The 21,331-nt window shown below is 38.0% G+C and overlaps 2 protein-coding genes across 2 annotated transcripts; one reads left to right on the top strand and one right to left on the bottom strand.

Annotated features, from left to right (window-relative positions):
- Positions 1-8,370: 8,370 nt before the first annotated feature.
- On the bottom strand, positions 8,371-10,962 carry LOC110449794. Its single transcript, XM_021496883.1, has 2 exons — positions 10,625-10,962; positions 8,371-9,358 (listed from the first exon to the last, which is right to left on the bottom strand). The coding sequence occupies exon 2, from the start codon at positions 9,334-9,336 to the stop codon at positions 8,737-8,739; it is 600 nt and encodes a 199-aa protein (XP_021352558.1). The 5' UTR covers positions 9,337-9,358; positions 10,625-10,962; the 3' UTR covers positions 8,371-8,736.
- A 4,817-nt stretch (positions 10,963-15,779) lies between these two features.
- Positions 15,780-20,186, top strand: LOC110449764 (spondin-2-like). Its single transcript, XM_021496822.1, has 4 exons — positions 15,780-16,188; positions 18,347-18,558; positions 19,043-19,496; positions 19,759-20,186. Exons 1-4 carry the CDS (start codon positions 15,972-15,974, stop codon positions 19,971-19,973), a joined length of 1,098 nt encoding a protein of 365 aa, XP_021352497.1. The 5' UTR covers positions 15,780-15,971; the 3' UTR covers positions 19,974-20,186.
- Positions 20,187-21,331: the final 1,145 nt, after the last annotated feature.

The raw sequence follows: 21,331 nt of genomic DNA, 5'->3' as shown, positions 1-21,331 counted from the left end.
GGTGGGGGAAATGAAGCAAATAGAATCCTCGTTATCATGTTTAGCAAGACCTCCCACTTGAAGTATGTCTTACATGTACACTTACAGTGTACATTATGTAACGTTCTCTTTTTCGATCGCTACCATAGAGCTGTTGTTACCTTATAGTATACTGAACACAGCGACAGTTTAACACCCCCAGTATACATGTGGATGACGTGCAGTAATAGCGATGGTATCCTTATATTACAAGTACTTTACGGAATTGAATAATTGAAAAATTATCACGCTTTATTCTTTTCTTTTTATCCCTTCTTTTCAAAGGGTAGTCCTGGTACCAAAAACTCCCGTCTATTCTAATGTTCAAGCACATACATGGCTACAGGTGTCTAAGGTATCGGTTCTGTTTCGTTATACGTGATCTGTGTACGTCAGCCAGCGTGCACGTGTTATTGCATGTTACTATCAATAAAAAGTATCGCCACAAAATGATGCATTGACTCTGATTACAACAATAATTAAATGTAGTTTCTTTCCTTACGACACCTTTACCTATCATGTTCTAAATACGAAATTAATATCAAGAGATCAAAAGAGTTCTCGTCAACAAACCATTACCCGAGTCTAGACATTTGATTTTTTATCTTAATTCAAATCATATCAGTTGGCATGTGAGGGTACAATTGGAGCTTCATATCACAACATGACTGCGATCATAATTGCAAACAAAAATGTAAATGGTTTACAGTATATACGAATCATTGCCAAAAAGCAATAGAGAAATACATTCGAGTGCTGCACATAGATTGGAATCACATTGCATGGAGGAGTGCCTTCACTACCGATGTCGTTTTTCTCACAAGATGCACACTTTTGAAATCGTTTTTTCCAGATGATAAAAGTCTGCAAGAAACAGCATCAGAAAAATAAACATGCATTTTAATACTTGAATTCCCACATTTTTTCTCTCTTAATTTACATATTTGCATCTGTATCTACTAAGACTATAGCCATAACGCCACTTCCTTCACAAAAATGGCCTTTTTCATCTAACATTGACATTCTGTATTTAAGCGGTACAATCGAACTTAAACATACAACATGTTTCTCCTCAAAACAATACTGTAGTAATTTCGATGCTGGGCTTGCAAATCCACGCAGCGTCTGTCCGGGAGTGTATGACGTGAACGGTAAAATAGAACCACATTTACGAATCAATAAACAACGAATAACTCTGCCTTGATTTACCTGGGGAAAACAAACAATAATCAATATGCTGATGACTGAACATTGTGAACGGCATTGTTTATATGTGTCTGTTTCAATATACTACGTGTTTTAATTTTTTTTTAGCAATAAGACGAACGGTCTTAGATAATCAATTTAAATAGTCATGAGATTTGTTCCTTTCTACTTCTCTTACAAATAAGTCTACCTGATTGTGTACATACACATTGTGTGATTGACAGCTGTTTAATACCTTTGCGCGGGGTAAAGAGTGATCCATCAAGTTCAACCACAAAGATAAAAATAAAATAAAAAAATAAAAAAAATATTCAATATTTTTTTTTATAAACAACACATTTACACAAAAAGGAACAAGCATACATTACATTTAATAAAATTCCCTTCACAACGGACACCTCTTTACAAGAGACCAATTATATACTGTACACACATACANAGCGGGGGGGGGGGGGGGGGGAATGCAAACTTTTCTTTATAGTATTATGATAATTGTTCACATTATTTTATAAGAGAAACCATTTTTCTACTTTATTAAGCAAGGCTATATTATTATTGCAGTTTTTATGCTTAATTATCAAGATCTTATGAGATTTAAGTTAAAAAAGAATGTGATTTCTAAAGAATAACACAAAGATAATACCGAAGCGTCAACAAAACCAACAATTCGAACTCAAGGTCGGTACAGCTGGTACAAAATATGAAGAAAAAAAAGAAAAAAGGTGGCTCCTGAAAAAGTACATGGGAATTAAGACCAGATGTTCTGAAAGGGTTCATGGCTTCTGTATCAGTGTCAGTGCCCAATGATGTCTAATCCAGAACTCGGATAGTGACAACAAAATCACACGGCACACTAATGAGCTTGATAAAAGAACATCGATATTCATAGCATACAAAGAAATGGTTTTATTTCCGTTTGAGATCATGATGGCGTCTATAACCACTCTTTCCCGCCTTCTGTCATTTATTTTTTTCGTCGGATGACTTTTCGTCGTAATAAAAATTGTGATTTTCTTTTCTGCATTAGTGAAAAGATAGTCAGGTTGGCAGCTTCCCGACGAAAAGTTAACAATCTACAAGCAATGTATTATGTCATTATTATATTCTGTGAACATGCGATGTGATCATGTATATACTTAAATTCTCTAACCTCTTGATTCATGATAAAATCTTTGTATTCTTTTAGGCGTTTAGGAAAAAACATACAAATGCTGTAGGATCATTACATGTCTCTGGTAAGTAATCAACTTTTTTCGAAAGTGTCCGTTGTAATGATAGCCTCTTTGATGTTACGTGGTACCAGTAAGAGAAGTATTGGCTGCTGTAGAGACGCTGCTGGGGCCCGGACCTGATGTCTGGTAATGACGTCAATAGGTAATAAACCGCCACCTCGCCCGAACATATATAATAGATATAATTGCTAAAATTAACAATATTATTTTAAAAAATGAGGTAAGCAAAAACATATTTGCCCGAAATATGATACTGTGTTTATCTCCAACACTCACACATGCTTGCCTTAGAGTGTGTCTCCGTAGTGTCTATTGGGTAGGTATTGTACACTGGTATAGTGGACATCTGAGCTGTTTTCTGTTACGTCTGTTAGTCTTCAAAACAACAGACAGAGTATGACAGTATTAATTCCGACATATAGCTTTACTAATAGAAATGGTGTACGGGTGACGCAGTTGATAACGCACTCGGCCTTTCATCAAAAGTGCCGGGGTTGGATTCCCAGAACGGACATGAATAGGAATGGGGTCAACTGTCCGTTCATGTGTGTTTCCTCCGGTCATTTCGGTTTCCTTCACCATTAAGACCCTCATGCGCTAACATCCGAGCCAACAACATTGATTAATATAAGTTTAAAATAGCTTGCTTCATTATTGTTGTAAAATAGATTAAGATTATATTTTACATTACTGACAGTGGTATTGTGTAAACACCAGTCGTTACAACAGCGTAGGACTTGTGGCAATTAGCAGTTGCAGAGATGGCATATGTTGTGAGTACTACATGGAGTATTAACAAAACAAAATTTATTCAAATACTATTTGCAATTAATATAACTTTAAAATCCTTTTCATCATAACAAATAGTTACATAGCACATAAGTATAACAGCGTGTCTGATTGAATTCTATTGATCATATGCCGGGGAAATAAAACGCCGTGCCCCGCTCAGTCGCTCGATTTTTCCCGGTCATATTTCGCTAATATTCGGAGCCCCTGTAGAACAATGAGTAAGGGGCACAAACCCGAAGTTCCAAGTGACTGTCGCTTATGATAAAAATGGCGCGTAGGACTGACCATCCTTACTGTTGTGTTATGTTCTATGTATACCTCGTGAAGCGTGATTAATTTCGAAAAACAAATAATCATGTTTCCCCACAACATATGCAGCAAATGTATATCATGCCTAGAGTAGCTAGATCAGTGTGTGTCTGAAGATCACCCTTTGTCATTCCCAGTAGCTAGATCAGTGTGTGTCTGAAGATCATCCTAGGTCAGTGTGTGTCTGAAGATCACCCTATGTCATTCCCAGTAGCTAGATCAGTGTGTGTCTGAAGATCATCCTAGGTCAGTGTGTGTCTGAAGATCATCCTATGTCATTCCCAGTAGCTAGATCCGTGTGTGTCTGAAGATCATTCTATGTCATTCCCAGTAGCTAGATCAATGTGTGTCTGAGGATCATTCTATGTCATTCCAAATAGCTAGATCAGTGTGTGTCTGAAGATCATCCTATGTCATTCCAAGTAGCTAGATCAGTGTGTGTCTGAAGATCACCCCATGTCATTTGCAGTAGCTAGATCAGTGTGTGTCTGAAGATCACCCCATTTCATTCCAAGTAGCTAGATCAGTGTGTGTCTGAAGATCACCCCATGTCATTTCCAGTAGCTAGATCAGTGTGTGTCTGAAGATCCCCCTGTGTCATTCCCAGTAGCTAGATCAGTGTGTGTCTGAAGATCACCCCATTTCATTCCAAGTAGCTAGATCAGTGTGTGTCTGAACATCACCCTATGCCATTCCCAGTAGCTAGATCAGTGTGTGACTGAAGATCATTCTATGTCATTCCCAGTAGCTAGATCAGTTTGTGTCTGAAGATCACCCTGTGTCATTCCCAGTAGCTAGATCAGTGTGTGTCTGAAAATCACCCTATGCCATTCCCAGTAGCTAGATCAGTGTGTGTCTGAAAATCACCCTATGCCATTCCCAGTAGCTAGATCAGTGTGTGTCTGAAAATCACCCTGTGTCATTCCCAGTAGCTAGATCAGTGGGTGTCTGAAGAGCACCCCATGTCATTTCCAGTAGCTAGATCAGTGTGTGTCTGAAGATCACCCCATTTCATTCCAAGAAGCTAGATCAGTGTGTGTCTGAAGATCATCCTATGTCAGCCCCAGTAGCTAGAATAGTGTGTGTCTGAAGATCACCCTATGTCATTTCCAGTAGCTAGATCAGTGTGTGTCTGAAGATCACCCCATTTCATTCCAAGAAGCTAGATCAGTGTGTGTCTGAAGATCATCCTATGTCAGCCCCAGTAGCTAGAATAGTGTGTGTCTGAAGATCACCCTATGTCAGTCCCAGTAGCTAGGTCAGTGTGTGTCTGAAGATCACCCTATGTCATTCCAAGTAGCTAGATCAGTGTGTGTCTGAAGATCATCCTATGTCAGTCCCAGTAGCTAGAATAGTGTGTGTCTGAAGATCACCCTATGTCATTCCCAGTAGCTAGATCAGTGAGTGTCTGAAGATCACCCTATGTCATTCCCAGTAGCTAGATCGGTGTGTGTCTGAAGATCACCCTATGTCAGTCCCAGTAGCTAGGTCAGTGTGTGTCTGAAGATCACCCCATGTCATTCCCAGTAGCTAGATCAGTGTGTGTCTGAAGATCACCCTATATCATTCCCAGTAGCTAGATCAGTGAGTGTCTGAAGATCACCCTATGTCATTCACAGTAGCTAGATCGGTGTGTGTCTGAAGATCACCCCATGTCATTCCAAGTAGCTAGATCAGTGTGTGTCTGAAGATCATCCTATGTCATTCCCAGTAGCTAGAATAGTGTGTGTCTGAAGATCACCGTATGTCATTCCCAGTAGCTAGATCAGTTTGTGTCTGAAGATCATCCTATGCCATTCCCAGTAGCTAGATCAGTGTGTGTCTGAAAATCACCCTGTGTCATTCCCAGTAGCTAGATCAGTGTGTGTCTGAAGATCACCCTATGCCATTCCCAGTAGCTAGATCAATGTGTGTCTGAAGATCACCCTATGTCATTCCCAGTAGCTATATCAGTTTGTGTCTGAAGATCACCCTATGTCATTCCCAGTAGCTATATCAGTGTGTGTCTGAAGATCTCCCTATGTCATTTCCAGTAGCTAGATCAGTGTGTGCCTGAAGATCACCCTATGTCATTTCCAGTAGCTAGATCAGTTTGTGTCTGAAGATCATCCTATGCTATTCCCAGTAGCTAGATCAGTGTGTGTCTGAAAATCACCCTATGTCATTCCCAGTAGCTAGATCAGTTTGTGTCTGAAGATCACCCTAAGTCATTCCCAGCAGCTAGATCAGTGTGTGTCTGAAGATCACCCTATGTCAGTCCCAGTAGCTAGATCAGTGTGTGTCTGAAGATCATCCTATGCCATTCCCAGTAGCTAGATCATTGTGTGTCTGAAAATCACCCTGTGTCATTCCCAGTAGCTAGATCAGTGGGGGTCTGAAGATCACCCTATGTCATTCCCAGTAGCTAGATCAGTTTGTGTCTGAAGATCCCCCTATGTCATTCCCAGCAGCTAGATCAGTGTGTGTCTGAAGATCACCCTATGTCATTTCCCGTAGCTAGATCAGTGTGTGTCTGAAGATCACCCTATGTCAGTCCCAGTAGCTAGATCAGTGTGTGTCTGAAGATCCCCCTGTGTCATTCCCAGTAGCTAGATCAGTTTGTGTCTGAAGATCATCCTATGCCATTCCCAGTAGCTAGATCAGCGTGTGTCTGAAGATCACCCTATGTCATTCCCAGTAGCTGGATCAGTGTGTGTCTGAAGATCACCCTGTGTCATTCCCAGTAGCTAGATCAGTTTGTGTCTGAAGATCACCCTATGTCATTCCCAGCAGCTAGATCAGTGTGTGTCTGAAGATCACCCCATGTCATTCCCAGTAGCTAGATCAGTGTGTGTCTGAACATCATTCTATGTCATTCCCAGTAGCTAGATCCATGTGTGTCTGAGGATCATTCTATGTCATTCCAAATAGCTAGATCAGTGTGTGTCTGAAGATCACCCTATGTCATTTCCAGTAGCTAGATCAGTGTGTGTCTGAAGATCACGCTATGTCATTCCCAGTAGCTAGATCAGTGTGTGTCTGAACATCATTCTATGTCATTCCCAGTAGCTAGATCAATGTGTGTCTGAGGATCATTCTATGTCATTCCAAATAGCTAGATCAGTGTGTGTCTGAGGATCATCCTATGTCATTCCCAAGATCACGATCAGTGTGTGTCTGAAGATCACCTCTGAAGATCATTCTATGTCATTCCCAGTAGCTAGATCAATGTGTGTCTGAAGATCACCCTATGTCATTCCAAGTAGCTAGGTCAGTGTGTGTCTGAAGATCACCTTGTGTCATTCCCAGTAGCTAGATCAGTGTGTGTCTGAAGATCACCCTATGTCATTCCCAGTAGCTAGATCAGTGTGTGTCTGAAGATCACCCTGTGTCATTCCCAGTAGCTAAATCAGCAAAAATGAATACTAATAAAAACAACAGCTTGTCAATAAATTATGTTTAATAGAAAAAAAGAGCACAGTTCCTGGGTAACTGACGTTGACGTTCAAGAAGTGTAAACAACTTTAATAATACATTTGTACCAGTGCCTTACTAAAACAACACTCTAACAATAGTATTTAGAATACATCTTATGACAATAACAGTAACAAAACACGGTACATGTCTATAATAATGGTAGAAACAGTATAGCAATAGCAGAAGAAAGCTGTGTAGTCGTCTCAGAAAATCAACACACACAATCCTCATAAACAAGTTCTTCTTACTCAGAAAACGTATGTGTTAGTCTTTTATATGGTGATATGTTGGATATGATAAAACAATATTAGAAGCACGATTAGAATTCCTCCGTACACTATTTACATAATGATGTACTCTTTTTCTCCTAAATGTTACATCCTATCCGGGATTGAAAAGACAAATGTTAGACCCTTTTTCTTCTGATCCTTCAGCTCATTATGGAATATTAAAGAAATCAATGTTACAACACTTGGGGTTTATATCCATACCTACTCTTTCTGTTGGGCGTTGTCTTCCTAGGCAGACGTTATAATCTGACCTTAGTTGTTAAGAGGACGTAAATCCCCTATCAAACAGAGCTAGACATATGATGAATGTTTCTTCTTAACAGGTCCAGTCCCGCCGGTTTTTTCTCAGAAAAAGATCAACATGTCTTTACCCAACTAGGGAAAGACAACTTCTTTTTTTTTTGTTAACTTTTTTTTCATCTATTTTTGACAGATTGGATAAAGCTAATACCATAAGTTCTGAATCCTAACATTTGAAGACGGAATTACTTTTATCATGATAAATGAAAGACACTATAAGAATGTTTATAATAGTTTTTGGACTTTCATGGTATGCATGATATATTGATAAGAACTTTATGTTTTTTTAAATTGTACCTATATTTACTATGTTGTTTCTATGTTTTATCTTATCAATCCATCTTACTGCTGTATTTCCGTATATTTTCGCTGAGGATGTCTCGTCGATTGATCCTTTTGCACGGGAAAGACAACTTTCACCCGCTATTATTCTGAAAAACGTCATCATCGCGTCATCCCTTTATTCAGCATAACCAGAGTCACGTCATCATTGTTGTTATACATTTTACGTGGCATTGCATTGGAGTGTTGCATTTGATTCCAATTACAACATATTTTTACATAGGAAAGTGTTGGGGAACAAAATATCAATCATTCCTGTGAAATGTTGAGAGAGATATCTCAACCCTCGGGACAATACTTTTAAACCCTCGGGTTGGGATTTGTCTGTTTACGTCACACATTGGTAATAGACCCTGTTAGTCCAACTAACGTAGATGTTGGAAAAAAAGAAGGTTTTTATATAAACTTTTAACAATCCTGCAGTAGTGTATTTCTAACATTTTATTATTGAGATAATATAACAAATAAATAACGATAAATACCAAGGGATTCCGAGACGATAATTTTCAAAATATCTAGAGTGAAGATCGCTAAAAACCCGAAAACATCTCGAAATAAATAGGATTCGGAAATGTCAGAATAAATTCTACGTTGGCATTAGTTTATTTTCACAGTTGCTCAATGTCCTTTACTATGTCCACCGCCACAAGTCTGGAAAATACAGATTTATCCAACTTTCTCGCCAAACTGTTATCTTTGAGACAGTACATGATCCACTGCGACAAATTTTCCTCGAGAGTCATAACCATTTTCCACAAAAAATATATTTCAACAACGTAAGACAATGACTTTCACCGTTTTTCCAGTCGAGCCCTCGGTATTCCGTACATTATGAACGGTTTCCCTTCTAGTTCGGGAGAACTTACACCACTGTCTTTCACGTGCTGTATTACGTCATTCATGACGGTGCTGTCCATTGCCTTACGTGTGTAATCCCAGGAACGAGAGTCTTTACTCTTACTGTTGAGGATCATGGACACGAGTTGACCATTTGCCTGTTTCCGCCAATGACTCCACTCCTGGAGACTTCCGGTATCACTCTCCGAGTCCCCGATGTCCTCAGTATCTGTTTCCTCCACATGGTCTGTTGAGCTAAATGTCGACAAACGGTCATCAAGAAGAACTCTGTCCACTATGTCCACACGCTCACGTGACCTGTTCACAGTCGTCACCCACGCATCAACAGACTCACAGCGACACTTTTCGTCGAATTCTGCCGATTGTTTCATCTTCCGTAGATCAGAAAGAGGCAAACTTAACGCTTTCGATTTCGATGTCCAGGTCCGATACTTCTCGCACGATGAGCAATGGCGACTGTGTTGTAAAGTGTCTAGTTTTCGGTCTTTGGTGTTAGATTTCCCTAGTTTCCGCCAGAAATCATGAATACCCATCTTCTCGAATCGATCTAGTAATCTGAAATTACAATAAAAATCTTTATATCATTTTGTTTTGGGACAAATATTGATATTGTTAATTTGCTTACCTTGTCATTCACATGCCTTTCCCATATTACCGTCAAGACATCGTTAAACAAAGATAGCATTGATTCAATGGACCCTGCTCCGAAACAAGCAAACATGAGTTGACGGTATGGAATCATTAGATCTAACGCTTTTTGCAAAAATGGTATAAAATTTGTACAATATGACTTGTCACTCAGAACCGACGGGCCAATGATTATATTAAAGGTACAATTTGTTTCTATTTGTCTCCTTCGCCATATTTATATATGCTTTCATTGGTATTGAACGGAGATTTTGAACACCAATGTCGGTATGAACGCATACTGGTTAACATCCATTCTGAGGTTTGATATTAAATATGTAACCAATCTGCGTTCACACCGGTATGAATGTTAAAAATACTTTGCTCACTACGTATGTTTACATTCTAAATTTATATGCACTTAATTCCATTGAATATATGTAAGAAATAGCAGATTCCATGACAAACAAACATTTAGATTCAGTTCACATAAGACTGCCCATGTATACTATACGGTCAGGTAAGCAAGAATATATCGGTGACATCAATACATGTAGAAGTTTATTCTGTGCACAATAACGGATGAAAGGTTAGCTCAAAATATTGACTTTAAAATTGGTCGGAGCGACAAAACATAGTGAGCAAATAAAGGTTAGAAAGAAAAAAAACATAATAATAAATCTATTGTGTTAACATAAGCATGTTAGCGGTTACGCCTTGCTGTTATCAATAAGGAACATTTTGTATTTAATGAATGAGTGTACTAGTATATAATATAGCAGATAATCATTAAAGGCAAAATGATTATCGGCTATAAATGTCGGCTAACGTTATACCTGACCAATAACATAAGTAGACCACGAGTCGTAAACTACCCATATACATGGTCTGAGAAGCTATCCAAAATGGTATCCTTTAAATCGGATACTTTGTTCACTTCAATATATCCCAGCATTTCAAAGCAATATTTTTTACTTTTTTTAAACAAGTGAAAAAAAAAACTTTGTCTCTTCTCATTGAAGTTGAATATTGAATGGGTTAAGAAATCTTCTAAATACTACAGAAATTCGAAACTCACTGGACATGTGAACCCAATACCCGGTAAACGGTCTTCATTCAATTCATTTAAAAGTGATACTTTAATTCTACAAATTCCAATTAGATTAGAAATGCAAATATATTTTAAGTGCTTACCTTATGTGAGTCCTGTTTTCCTCTCTCGTTACACAAACGTAAATACAGCTACACGTCTCCAGCACGGTCCACCTCGTCGACTATCCTCTCCCTCGATCATCGCACGTTTTACCTGTCTGTGGATATCTGTCAATTTCAATGATGACCTGTCACTTCCCTGGAATAAATTTGTCACTTTCACGAAGGAGGCCCCGTGGGGTCACTGACAATGGTTGTCTTGTCCTCTATTGTTCTCGTTACATCTCCAATATGTTTCCAGCTAGCTGGCCCCAGGGGTTCTGACGTCACGAACAGATGGATTGAGTGTGCCCTACCGTATCATTCCCTCAACCAAAACATTGCACCAATCATTACCTAAGGTAACAATAATCAACCTGGTAGCATCAGAGATCTTAATCGCAGAGGTTGTCTCGGCAAACATGTGCATGATGTGTTCGTGCGGTCACTGTCGCCTCGAGCCGAGTTACGTACTCGTCCAGACACTTCGGACAATTGATGTTTGTGTTGATAGGGGATTCCGAGATTTAAAGTGTCACTGATTTACTTATTACTTAGTCAGTGTGATGATGTATCTGTCTTTGTTTACTAACAATACACGGACAATTTGTTTAGATGTTGATAATGACAGAACTTATTTTGTAAACAAAACATCTAAAGCAAATATGCGACTAGAATGGGGGCGATCTAAAGTCCAAGCCCTATCCAATCAATCACCCTATCGATACACCTGTAGTATGTCCAGCAGAGCAGGTCGCGAGCGGCCGAAGGCGTGACGAATCCTGACCGAATATGGTGAACAATATAATACCTGAAGGTATAAATCATGGGCTGATGGATGGATTGGCATACAATTTCAATGTATTATCAATAAAAAATGAAAGTAGGATAGGACAAGCAATACTAGTTATCCTGTTTGTATTTGTCAAAAATACGGGGATTAATATGTCCCTTGTCAATAAGTCTTATCTTTTTATGATCTCGGTTTCATTTAAAACAATCTAATGGGCCCGGTCAGTTCTAATATAACATTTCTTTTGCTAGATTGTGATGGACACGGTCACATATCAATATGGGTCTAAGACAGAAGTAACCTGTCCCAGAAGATCGACTGGTATGACGATTATATATTAGTTTCAATGATTTACGAGAGAAACCTTTATTTACTCCACAAAAGTTTCTAAAATTCAATATTATGATAGATTAATATTCAATATTGACGATTCAGTTTGTGGTTGGCAGATGATACCATAACCCTATAATTACGCGGACACAGATAGAAAATTATCTAATTCCGTGATAATAATTATGATCAAAGCGTTACGGGATTACACAGTCCACATTTACATACAATAGAAACCACACATCAATAGTAGTGCTGCCAGTCATAGAGCTACACCGAGACATCACTGTAAAATGACAATGACAACTCAATCATTTAATTTGCATAATGAAAAAAGGGACAATATTATGTTTGAGCGACAGCACTGTTACAATTCTTGGAACTCATTTAAAATTTCCCGAGAACAAAGTGTATACAACATCACCAGACAGTAACTTATCGACACCACAACAACCACAACTAACGGTACGCATGCATAATTATACTAAATAATATAAAGATATAGATATATGTGTGTTGTTGTCTGTAAACTAAACGACCTCAATGCAACGTTACATATATACTGTAGATATAGGAATAGAGGAGGCATGTAACATATACATTGTAGTTAAAAGTAAGTAAAGCACCGCTAACTGATCAGGACGTCAGGTTGTGTCGTGATCATGATTGCACCTCCGTGTTCATATATATATATACAATATATACAATATATACAATATTATACAATATATACAATATATATATATACCCATACCATAACATGCATACAATGTAGGTTAATGAAGAGAATCACTTCAAGTAATAAATACAGTGCAAATATTGATCAGATTTCAAATATTTTCGTGATCACACATCATTCCAATCCGTAATTAAAAATGATTTAAAGACAAGATAATACAATTGGAATTAGGGATGTTTTTCGGGTAAAACCGCACAATTTGCAAGCGTTAACTTTTCCTTAAACAGGTCGGTCTGTTTCTCAACACATTTTATCAATAACCAGATCAATGATATAAAAATCATGGAAATAAACCATTCTTAAATTTGTGAAAAAATATAAAAGGTAATGTAGTGGGAGGTAACTTGTTGCACATGTAGATAACCCTGTGAGTTCGGAGAGGTAACACGCCAGCCCTTTATGCAATGTCCTATCCTTGAAGACCGGTGCAAGTCATGGGTCAAGAAACTTTATGGTCCCATCAAGGGGATATCATAAAATGGTTACGAAGCAATATAATTCGCCTAATAATAGCATGAGTTATAGCACTGGGCAGTCCAGAATGGCGTTAGAGAGTCAGACCGATAAATGATGTCTGATTATTCTATAATAGTTACAACTGTGAGAGGGACATTAGTGAATATATATTAGTACTGCATGCATTAGTGCGTCTATTTCAGTACTGCATACATTAGTAGGTCTATAACAATGCTATATAGACAGTGCGACAGGGCTATGACTTACGAACATCGTTAAGGTATGTCAGTTGTTTACTGTGATACTATTTACAGATGTACAGTAAACAGACGTCTGGCTAAGGTCTAGTCGGTAAAAGTATACATTCATACTGAAGTCGGCGCTACTTTGTGTAAGTACAGAAACATGCATCGCATGTCAGTCGTTGAAGAGGATTCATTGCTGCGATGAAGCGAACGCCACAATAACTTGCGTAAAGGCGTGCAGTTTTGTTTCTATATATCAAACTACCTGTTTTAATATATTTTTCTATCTCACTCAACTCAAAATCTGTATCCATCCCCACACTCCAGGACTAAACTGCCGATCGACCTAAATAAAAAAATAAAAATAATACATCGGGGTTTTTTTTCATTTACTAAATTTCTTCTCCGCACATCAAACGAAAATAAACTAGTTTCTGTTCAGCACAATGTCAGAAGAACCATAACATTCATACAATAATGATTTCGTTTAAATTGAACACGGAATCAGAAGCATCACAATACTACAATTGTAATATGAAAAATAAATTCGTTTCCTGGCTTACAGAAATCTTACAGTCTGGCAGTGTAGTCTTTATGATAAAGAATATATATTTAATATTTAAGACGGAAAAAAACGATGTTCTTGCTGGCTATGTTACCGATGCTATCGTTGACTGTGTTACCGATGCTATCGTTGCCGATGTTACCGTTGTTACCGTCGACTGTGTTACCGATGTTACCGTTGACTGTGTTACCGATGTTACCGTTGCCGATGTTACCGTTGCCTATGCTATTGATGTTACCGTTGACTGTGTTACCGATGTTATCGTTGTCTGTGTTACCAATGTTATCGTTGACTGTGTTACCATTACCGATGTTACCGTTGCCTGTGTTACCGTTGACGACGTTACCGTTGGCTATGCTACCTTTGACGACGTTACCGTTGGCTGTTTTACCGTTGACGATGTAACCGTTGTCTTTGTTACCGATACCGATGTTACCGTTGGCTATGTTTCCGTTAACGACGTTACCGTTGCCAATGTTTATGCTGTGGACGTCATTGTGGCCTATGTATAACATTGCCGACGTTACTGTTGTAAACGTTACTGTTTCCATTGTTACGGTTTCCTATGATCGTTACCATTATCTAGGTATATATCGTAAGTTTCAATTGCATATGTACCTTTCCGTTTCATATCCATGTTTCCGTTGCTTACTTTGTCTTGCGTTTGTACGTCGAGATGCCTATATAACCTTCCCTGTGACAGTAACTGTTGTAAACGTTTATGTTGTCTCTTGCCTTGCCATTGCAAATTACTGTTGCCTACGTTACCTTGCCTTTGAATGTTACTGTTGCCTACGTTACATCCTTTTGAATGTTACTGTTGCCTACGTTACATTGCCTTTGAATGTTACTGTTGCCTACGTTACCTTGCCTTTGAATGTTACTGTTGCCTACGTTACATGCCATTAAAAGTTAATGTCGCTTAAGATACGTTGCCTTTGTACCATTGCACGTTACTGTTGCCTACATAAATAAACGTGAAACAAACATTGCTTTTTTCACGTTAGAAAAAAATAGAACTACAATAATAACTTTTATAGCTTAAGAACTTGTGTAGATCATTGGAAAACGTATCTAAGTTAATGAAATGCTTCAAAACAAATTGTACAAATGTTCCACGGAACATCTTTATTATTTATACGAGTGGGTTATTTCTATGTCGTGTAGACGTTCCCTTCCCTATCACACACGTCTACAAATAAATAACAGAGTGTTTGTTTGTCTCTGTGACGTGCAGTGGCCCCCTCTCTCCTCTGAACACGTCTATAGATCGTTATCACAGCAGGTAAAAGCGGAAGTACCAACACACATTGTTAAAGTGTCAAAACGTTTTATAATTTACAACAGTACATGTCTCCGAAGTCATACAAACAAGACACAAACAAAATTTAAAGTTGGGAAAACACTGCGTCATCATAAACTATTTTGCTTTTACTTGAGCGTGTTCAAGACAGAGTCGCGCCGCAGGGAATAGTGCATCTGATATCTTAGGTGCATATGCCTCTAGTTAATGTCATTTTAGTGTAGATGTTTATTGCTCTGTGAGTAAATGAGTGCCAAACACGCTTTTCTCTGGTTTAAACACTAGTGCAGAGAAACAACACACTCGCCAATTAAAACGCCACAATAAACAATTAGGACTCATTACACCTGTTGATGTTTTCCATGGCTCTGATATTTGATTTCAATCACAGAGAAGAAAACGCTTTGAACAATACATTAAAGACATCCACTCCAAAACACACTCTAAAAGTTTCTCCCTGGCAAATATCCCAACGAGATACAGCCCAATGACGTCACAATTCCCACCTTACCCAAATGTTATTTATCAACCCCTAACCGAGAACCATCTGTCTCCGTACAATGATGCTACAGCGAGCACTCGCGTGAACTATATCAGGGCTGACCTTTGACCTTATCCTCGTCTAACCTTTCTCAGAGCAGATGAGAGATGCGGGGAAACAATTAACCTATATGTTGGATACGTTAATCTGCCCTCCTGGATGTCCGAGTATATAAGCCTTCTCTTCATCCCGACATGAACCATAACGTACAGCATCAGCAACACACGCGGACGTCTAACACACAGAAACAACCACGTTACATGATTTCCGGAATCAAAGATATAATTGATTAATATGTGCATATTGTTTTGCAATTCTCAGAATTAAGAAACTGCATTTAGTACTTAATCAGACTACCTTGTAATCCAAGCAAGAGAAATGGATTTCCAGCTTGCGATACTTTGCTTGATTGCTATCGGCCTTGTACTTGTCAGTGTGGTGGAACCCCGTCCCAGGAAGTTCAAAAGGCGTGGTCGATGTCAGCCAAAGATGTTGGCGGAATATAATTTGACGTTTTATGGAGACTGGTCCCCCAAGACCTTCCCTCGCCTCTACCCCCGTGTTCGACCCCCCGCACAGTGGTCAAAACTCGTCGGTAAGTCTTCAATTGTTCATTTTTCAAAATTTTCTTGCTTAGTTGCAATATTAATATTCAAACAAACAATCATTTTTTACAAGATATTTGATGCGATTATACATATAAGTATAATATTTATGTTTTGTATGTAATCAACACAATTCTTTACATGCATTTTGCCTGTCCAGCAAATTAAGTTTAAGAAAATTGCTTTCGATAAACAATTACTACCTACCATAAACAATACGGAAAAGTCGTAATTATAAAAACGTACAGAGCAAATGACGCATATTTGATTTTTCATAATAATTTCACAAAAAGAAGAATATTTTCAAATTCTATTTGATTTGGAGTGTTCTTGAACTTTTCTGAGTCGACTTGTTAAATTGAATTTACTTAAAGAAAATACGACATTGGTTGGAGCTTTTCTTAAGCTCTTAATATAACTGTAGAGGTTCATATTAATACTTACTTAGGGCGGAAATCAAGATAACCTGTATAGACTTCTGTTGTTTTACTTGAATATACAACAATAGGTGAAAATTGGACTGTTTCTGTACGAGTTTTAAGACATTAATACCTTAAACAGTGTGATTTATTACAACCTGTTAAAGACATAACGAGGCAATGCGGGTCTTGTTTACAGATCAATTATAAAACAAATCTAGTCAAAAGAAAACTGATGTATATAAACCTCAACGTAGCAATATATAGGAAACGGAAAGCCTGTCGATCATTTCAACGTGACCATTACAACAGTCAGTGATCGTTATCTCCGTGTATCATTAACGTTTAACACATTAAGATGTCTGTCCCTGATTAACCTTAATCAGAAACATTTCCGATCATTGAGAGGTCTGGTACATGTTATTTTTTTAACATTTACGTGCACGTGCTTAGGCCACAAGCGCACCGGAATTTATCAGATAAGAACTGTAATTACTTGGCATTTTCAATGGTTCTGTTTTTTATACATGTATAAAAATTCTCTTTTGGAACGTTTCATGTGCATATTACTTCAAACAAGAGCCGACCGAATCTTTTTATCTACAAATGCAGTTTTATACTTTTAAGATAACTTGTTTTCGCTTTCTTTTTATACTCTTGGATAAAATATAGATACTATCTTTGTTTACCACACACTTTCCTTGTGGTATATATTTATCATTTCAAATTACCTCCCCTTTATATTGTAACTCTCTAAGACTTGAGAGTGTGACGACGTAGAGGACTTCATTAACTCCTCACTGTAAACAGTAACAGCCATATGTAAGTGTGTAGCTCTCAGACAGGAACACAACGAGGGTTATAACTTAGGAACTCACATATACCTAGAGAAGTCTGATATATTATAACTGATTTATAGTTATAACTATGAACTAATACACCCAGAAACAGAGACATGGATTTCCTAACGCTATTAACAGGGAGGATATTCTGCTGATTCATCAGCACTGCCTAACGGTGCACGTGCGATATCCTCGTTAACACGTCACAGTCGTTATACGTGTGCCATTAGTAACACCCACAGGTTGATAACTATCAGACAGACACACTTTGGTACCCACACTGTCAGCTAGGCATTGGCAAAGACATTTCAATTATAATACGTTTTAGCCACAAATTACTCGCCCAATGATAAAATGCTAAGTAATTAAAAGAAGAAGAAACAAAAAAAACTGTATTTTGGCTCTTAGCCAATGTTCGTCTGAGGAAAATTTAACTGCCCCACCAAAACCTTTAATATTTGGCTTCCTAGTTAATGCTAGCAATTAATATAAAATACTTTGGGTTACTTTGTTATAGAAACATAGACGTTTATTATAGGCACTTTATGAACATGAGTTTTTTTCTTCAAATTTTCTCCTTAAGAAAAAAATCCAAGCATTTCTCCAAGCTTCGAATTATTTTTAACTGTTTGGTTAAGTAATGGTAGGAGGATCTTTCGTAATAAAGCTATCATCGTTACTCTTTGTGCTTTAGCTGAACGAGGAGCAATAAGTAATAGAATTAATGGACTTTTAAACGCTTGTTGTTGACTTATATTGACACTGTGTATACATCTCTATAACGTAACTATAACATAACTATAACTTGCATATGTGTGACCATCCGTATTACTGTACTTGTATACATTTGTATGCCTTTTATACAGTTTTAAATTATTTAATTTCAGGTCGTTCCCATGACAGCACGTACAAGTTGTGGTCACTGGGCCAGAACGCTAGTGACGCGGTTAAGGCGTTTGCAGAGGATGCGGATTCTTCAATGCTGGATCAGGACGCGCAGGCGTACAGGGGCATCTTCGACTCGTTCACTGCTGCTCCGATAGAGAGTGGGATGGGCCGATCCGCAGTCCGCTTTCTGGCAGACGGTCAGCACACCAAGGTACATGTCAGTTATTACAGTACATGTAAAATTCTCATCCAATATATCCGTAAAGATTACCGTTTTGCGCAGCATGTTATATTTTATCCTGTGAACAATAAATGGAATGAGTTCGTTAACGTGATAGTGATGATACACCATCTGTGCTGTCGAGCAGACAACACAACAAAGTGTTTTTTATTAGGACGGTCTTTCTGCCTATTCCTCTGATGAAAAAAAAAGAGTGATAAATCTATTTTCCTATGGTCTTGATTCAAATGATATTGCTTAAGGTCATAGGAGTGTATTGCTTAACGGAAATAGGAAGAACATCCCTAGGTAAAAACCCAATGTAGGGAGACAGTATCACAATTTCCGCATATTCTAATGTTTAATATTATTGATTTTCGATTCAATGTCTTAATCATTAATTTACATTTGTTTGGGTGATTAGCAGTTTTTTAGACACCGAGAATTTAATCTCTTCTATCTTCACCTTTTACAGATGTCTTTCCTTGTGAAAATCGTGCCCAGTCCCGACTGGTTCGTTGGAGTTGCCTCCCTTGATCTCTGTCATAATGGTCGTTGGAGAAAACAAATTAACGTGGACCTTGCGCCGCTTGACGCAGGAACTGACCAGGGATTTACGTTCACATCACCGAACTGGCCAAACATGCCGGCTGACCCTATCAGCCAGATAACCAACAAAAAACCAAGTCATCCAGCCAGCTCCTTCTTTTACCCGGAACAGGAAACACTTCCGAGAATAGGTCATATTGTCATCAAGGAAGTTGCGGAATACAGACGACGGGGACGGAAGCTGGATACATCGCCTACAGGGCCGAACGTTGTGATATTTGATCCGGAAGAGGATGAAGATGATTCGTATAGTTTGAATATTGGTGGTCTAACTGCAGTATCTGGATCTACAGGCACCGGAAATGACGTAGTGAACAATGGTGAGGATATAGTATCACGAACTTTCATTATGCCAATAATCATTCTTATTAATTGATATATAAGATGATTTGTGCAATAGAGAAGAAAAAGCATTTGTTGATAAATTTTCCTCTTTTATTTGTTTTTTGAAACAAATACTGTTTGGTTGATCATCAGCTTCGTTTCATTCTAAAGATTTTTGAAATCAAAGATACAATCAAACATGTTCTTTATTACAGTAATGACGGAACTGTTAAAATATACTGTATTTTGTTGTTGTAGGTAAACCTCAAGATTGTACAGTAACGGAGTGGAGCGAATGGTCACCATGCTCAAAGACATGTGGTTTCGGAATTCAAACGCGATCACGTGACGTCATTCTGTCTCCCGTGAATGGAGGATACGGATGTCCAAGGCTAACAGACCAAAACACATGTGGAAGCATGCGGAAATGTAAATGGGGACATTTTGACTATCTATTCAAAAGATCCGGTTAATTGGAGAAGCGTCATCTAGACCCGAGTTATTGTTTGTTAATTTATCTTATTATCATTGTTAAGTTTCAATAGCGATTTGATATGAAAATTTACAATTTTTATTTTTATACTTGATGTATAGTGTATAGTAATACATAGCTGTTATTTGTCGTGTTGTCAGATATGATCTTTTTCTCCTGTGGATTGAGAAATAAAATAAACTATCCAATCAGATTGATTGCGTTGTATTTTACAATTTATGACATCAATGTTATATGCATACTGCTTTTTAAAAAGTTTTTTAAGCTAATGAATGATATTACTTTTCATACACCATCAGTAAATATTTGTGCAAACGCTAACATAAAATCCTATTATAAATATTGAAATATCAATACACTTCCTATCGACGTTTGACTTCTGACATAAGGCAATCGAACACAAACAAACATACAAATGAAATAAAAACAACAAACAAACAGACTTAATCAAACGTGCAATTGACAACTAAGGTCATTTTAGGACGTGCCTCCATATGTGTAATGTATGTGTGTATGTGTGCTGGAGTCGGGATGTTGGTGTTCTGATGCCAAATTTATAGTGCTAGCCCACAACGCAGCATTCCTATCGGTCAGATAACAATGACAACGAGTTAACTGATTGTTGGGATTACCCTTAATACATAACATTAAGCAAGGAATAGCAAAAAGAAAGAAGAAAAAAAATTGTATTGAGCCTCATATAAGTACAGAAAATCAGTACCAAATCAAGGATCAATAACTGCAACTGTTCTTGAGATAAAGTAAATGAAAATAAGATTGGCCCTTTTTATATTTTCGGACTGGCACGAGTGTGGAGTCAATCGCTGATGCCTTCCTGGAAAAAAAAGTCTCGGCATTTCAATGGGCAGGTCGGCAAGTTTGGCACTGTAAGAAACAACACTTGATGGTGACCTTATAAGGAACATTTGGGCTCAGATTGGAGTCAGTAAATGCAGCCGTTCTTGAGATAAAGTCGAAAAGCGAATAAGAGGCCAGGGCGGCAATTTCTGATTTTCGGATCGACATAAAAGAAAATGTACTACTGTCTATCGTTGCAGCCGTTTTAATCCATAAGTGGAAAAATGTCCCATCCAATCAGACGTCACAGCGGCCATCTTGGATTTTCGGAGTGGCACGATCGTAACAACACTTTGGGAAATTATAAAGAACATTAATACTTACTTTGGCGTCAATCACTGCAGTCGTTCTAGAGAAGAATTTTCAAACGTTACCGCTTATCAGACACAAAGGCAGACATATTTGATTTTTGGATCGGCACGAAAAGTATAAAATCTTTTTCAGGATATGATAAAGGACATTGAAATCACATGTCGAGTC

Source organism: Mizuhopecten yessoensis, unplaced genomic scaffold (assembly GCF_002113885.1).
Source record: "Mizuhopecten yessoensis strain PY_sf001 unplaced genomic scaffold, ASM211388v2 scaffold4819, whole genome shotgun sequence".
Taxonomy (NCBI): domain Eukaryota; kingdom Metazoa; phylum Mollusca; class Bivalvia; order Pectinida; family Pectinidae; genus Mizuhopecten; species Mizuhopecten yessoensis.
Note: the sequence above shows the minus strand (reverse complement) of the source record. Positions and strands in the feature narration are given on the sequence as shown.